Source organism: Malurus melanocephalus, unplaced genomic scaffold, assembly GCF_030028575.1.
Source record: "Malurus melanocephalus ecotype Western Australia unplaced genomic scaffold, MMel_1.1 scaffold_1579, whole genome shotgun sequence".
Lineage (NCBI taxonomy): Eukaryota > Metazoa > Chordata > Aves > Passeriformes > Maluridae > Malurus > Malurus melanocephalus.
Genome location: NW_026624811.1, coordinates 17,812 through 21,731, shown reverse-complemented (window position 1 = coordinate 21,731; position 3,920 = coordinate 17,812). Strand labels below are relative to the sequence as shown.

Below are 3,920 nucleotides of genomic sequence, written 5' to 3'. Positions count from 1 at the left end.
TTCCCACAACCCCAGGATTTTGTTATCCTGGTATTCCCACAATTCCATTATCCCAATAGTCCATGACTCCATGATCCCATAATTCCACCATCCCATAATTCCTCAATTCCAGCCTCCCAAGTTCTGAACTTTGGGTCTTTTCCAACTTCAGTGACCCCGTGATTCCAGGATTTCGTTATCCCATAATTTCCCACGTTCCTGTGATCCCATAATTCCCTTATCCCAATAACCCCTGACTGTAGGATTCCGTTATTCCGTTATTCCCTGGCTCCAGAATCCCAGAATTCCTTTATTCCAGGATTCCAGAATTCCCAGAGGTTGAGCTCGATGCTCTTGGGGGTCTTTTCCAACATCAGTGATCCCATAATTCCACGACCCCACGATCCCATAATTCCCTGATTTTCAGAGGTTGAACTTGATGCTCCTGGAGACCTTTCCCAACCTCAGTGATCCCGTAATTCCATGACCCCACAATTCCCAAATCCCGTCATTCTCAGAGGTCAAACTTGGTATTTTTTGAGATCTTTCCCCACTGATCCCATAATTCCACAATTCCTTATAGGGAATTGCAGCTCCTGGGCCACTCCATGATCCCATAATTCCATGACCCCATAATTCCCAAATCCCACCATTTTCAACTGTTGAACTTGATGCTCTTGGAGACTTTCCCCAACCTTATTGATCCCATCATTCCACGATCCCATAATTCCCTGCGAGCCTCACGTCTCCCAATTCTCTCTCTCCGCGCAGCGACCTCCAGGCCCCTCTGGAAAGTCTGGAATTGTCCTGACTCCCTAATCCCATGATCCCATAAATCTACAATCCCATAATTCCCAAATCCCATCATTCTCAGAGGTCGAACTTGGTCCTCTTAAAGACTTTCCCAACCCCAGCAATCCCATAATTCCATGACCTCATAATTCCACAATTCCATGGCTCTCTGAGGTTGAACTTGGTGCTTTTGGAGACCTTTTCCAACCTCAGTGACCCCATCATTCCATGACTCCATAATTCCCAAATCCCATCATTCTCTGGGGTTGAAATTGATCCTCTTGGAGACCTTTCCCAACCCCAGCAATCCCATCATTCCGTGAGTCCATGATCCCATAATTCTCTGCTTCTCAAAGGTTGAACTTGATGCTCTTGGAGACTTTTCCCACCCTCAGTGATCCCGTAATTCCATGACCCCATAATTCCCAAATCCCATCATTCTCAGAGCTTGAACTTCATGACCTTGGAGCTCTTTGCAACCTCAGTGATCCCATAATTCCATGACCCCATAATTCCCAAATCCCATCATTCTCAGAGGTCAAACTTGATGCTCTTGGAGACCTTTCCCAACCTCAGTGATCCCATCATTCCATGCCCCTGTGATCCCATAATTCTTTGTTTTTCATAGTTTTAACTTTATGACCTTGGAGTTCTTTGCAACCTCAGTGATCCCATAATTCCATGACCCCATAATTCCCAAATCCCATCATTCTCAGAGGTCGAACTTCAGGGTCTTGGAGCTCTTCCCCAATCTCAGTGATCTCGTAATTCCATGACCTCATGATCCCACAATTCCCAAATCCCATCATTCTCAGAGGTCAAATTTGATGCTCTCGGAGCTCTTTCCCACCCCCACTGACCGCACCGTTCCCTCCGCGCAGYGACCTCCAGGCCCCTCTGGAAAGCCTGGAATTGGCCTTCTGCTCCCTGATCCCATGATCCCATAAATCCATCACCCCATAATTCCMTAATYCCYTSYTTCTCAWAGGTTCAACTTGATKYTCTTKGAGATCTTTCCCAACCTCAGTGATCCCGTAATTCCATGACCCCACAATTCCCAAATCCCATCATTYTCAGAGGTCAAATTTGATGCTCTTGGAGCTCTTTCCCACCCTCACTGACCGCACCGTTCCCTCCGCGCAGCGACCTCCAGGCCCCTCTGGAAAGCCTGGAATTGGCCTTCTGCTCCCTGATCCCATGATCCCATAAATCCATCACCCCATAATTCCATGATCTCCCAATTCTCTCTCCACGCAGCGACCTCCAGGCCCCTCTGGAAAGCCTGGAATTGGCCTTCTGCTCCCTGATCCCATGATCCCATAAATCCATCACCCCATAATTCCCAAATCCCATCATTCCCAGAGGTCAAAATTGATATTCTTTGAGATCTTTCCCCACTGATCCCATCGTTCCATGCCCCTGTGATCCCATAATTCTTTGCTTCTCAAAGGTTCAACTTGATGCTCTTGGAGATCTTTCCCAACCTCAATGATCCCGTAATTCCATGATCCCACAATTCCCAAATCCCATCATTTTCAGAGGTCAAATCTGATGCTCTTGGAGCTCTTTCCCACCCTCACTGACCGCACCGTTCCCTCCGCGCAGCGACCTCCAGTCCCCTCTGGAAAGCCTGGAATTGGCCTTCTGCTCCCTGATCCCATGATCCCATAAATCCATCACCCCATAATTCCCAAATCCCACTATTTTCAAAGTGTGAACTGGATGGTCTTGGAGACTTTTCCCAACCCCACTGATACAATCATTCCTTGACCCCACGATCCCATAATTCTCTGCTTCTCAAAGGTTGAACTTGATGCTCTTGGAGACCTTTCCTAACCTCAATGATCCCGTAATTCCATGATCCCACAATTCCCAAATCCCATCATTCTCAGAAGTCAAATTTGATGGTCTTGGAGCTCTTTCCCAATCTCAGTGATCCCACAATTCCATGACCTCATGATCCTATAATTCCGTGACTTTCGGAAGTATAACTTAATGGTCTTGAAGACTTTTCCCACCCTCAGTGATCCCATAATTCCATGACCCCATAATCCTAAAATTCTGCTATTTTTAAAGTGTGAACTCGATGGCCTTGAAGACTTTTGTCACTCTCAGTGATCCCACAATTCCATGACCCCACAATTCCCAAATCCCACCATTCTCAGAGGTTGTAACGGATGCTCTTGGAGCTCTTTCCCACCCTCACTGACCGCACCGTTCCCTCCGCGCAGCGACCTCCAGGCCCCTCTGGAAAGCCTGGAATTGGCCTTCTGCTCCCTAATCCCATGATCCCATAAATCCATGATCCCATAATTCCATGATCCCACAATTCCCAAATCCCATCATTTTCAGAGGTCAAATTTGATGCTCTTGGAGCTCTTTCCCAATCTCAGTCATCTCGTAATTCCATGACCCCATGATCCCACAATTCCCAAATCCCATCATTCTCAGAGGTCAAATTTGATGCTCTCGGAGCTCTTTCCCACCCCCACTGACCGCACCGTTCCCTCCGCGCAGCGACCTCCAGGCCCCTGTGGAAAGCCTGGAATTGGCCTTCTGCTCCCTGATAACATGATCCCATAAATCCATCACCCCATAATTCCCAAATCCCATCATTCTCTGGGGTCGAACTTGAGGGTCTTGGAGCGCTTTCCCAGCCTCAGCAATCCCATAATTCCATGATCCCATAATTCCCTGATTTTCAGAGGTTGAACTTGATGCTCTTGGAGACCTTTCCCAAACCCAGTGATCCCACAATTCCATGACCCCATAATTCCCAAATCCCATCATTCTCAGAGGTCGAACTTCAGGGTCTTGGAGCTCTTCCCCAATCTCAGTGATCTCGTAATTCCATGACCCCATGATCCCACAATTCCCAAATCCCATCATTCTCAGAGGTCAAATTTGATGCTCTCGGAGCTCTTTCCTACCCCCACTGACCGCACCGTTCCCTCCGCGCAGTGACCTCCAGGCCCCTCTGGAAAGCCTGGAATTGGCCTTCTGCTCCCTGATCCCATGATCCCATAAATCCATCACCCCATAATTCCATGATCTCCCAATTCTCTCTCTCCACGCAGTGACCTCCAGTCCCCTCTGGAAAGCCTGGAATTGGCCTTCTGCTCCCTCCTCCCCGCCGACCTGGCCTTCCT

At 48.2% G+C, this 3,920-nt stretch overlaps 1 protein-coding gene across 1 annotated transcript in view; it reads left to right on the top strand.

Moving 5' to 3' along the window:
- The window catches only part of LOC130587149 (leucine-rich repeat-containing protein 14-like), a gene marked incomplete at its 5' end in the record, with an annotated part of 11,448 nt that overhangs the window by 5,884 nt on the left and 1,644 nt on the right, over positions 1-3,920 (top strand). The window contains one exon of the mRNA XM_057388114.1: positions 3,840-3,914. Within this exon, the coding sequence (XP_057244097.1) occupies positions 3,840-3,914 (75 nt within the window). The remainder of the gene's footprint in view (positions 1-3,839; positions 3,915-3,920) is intronic.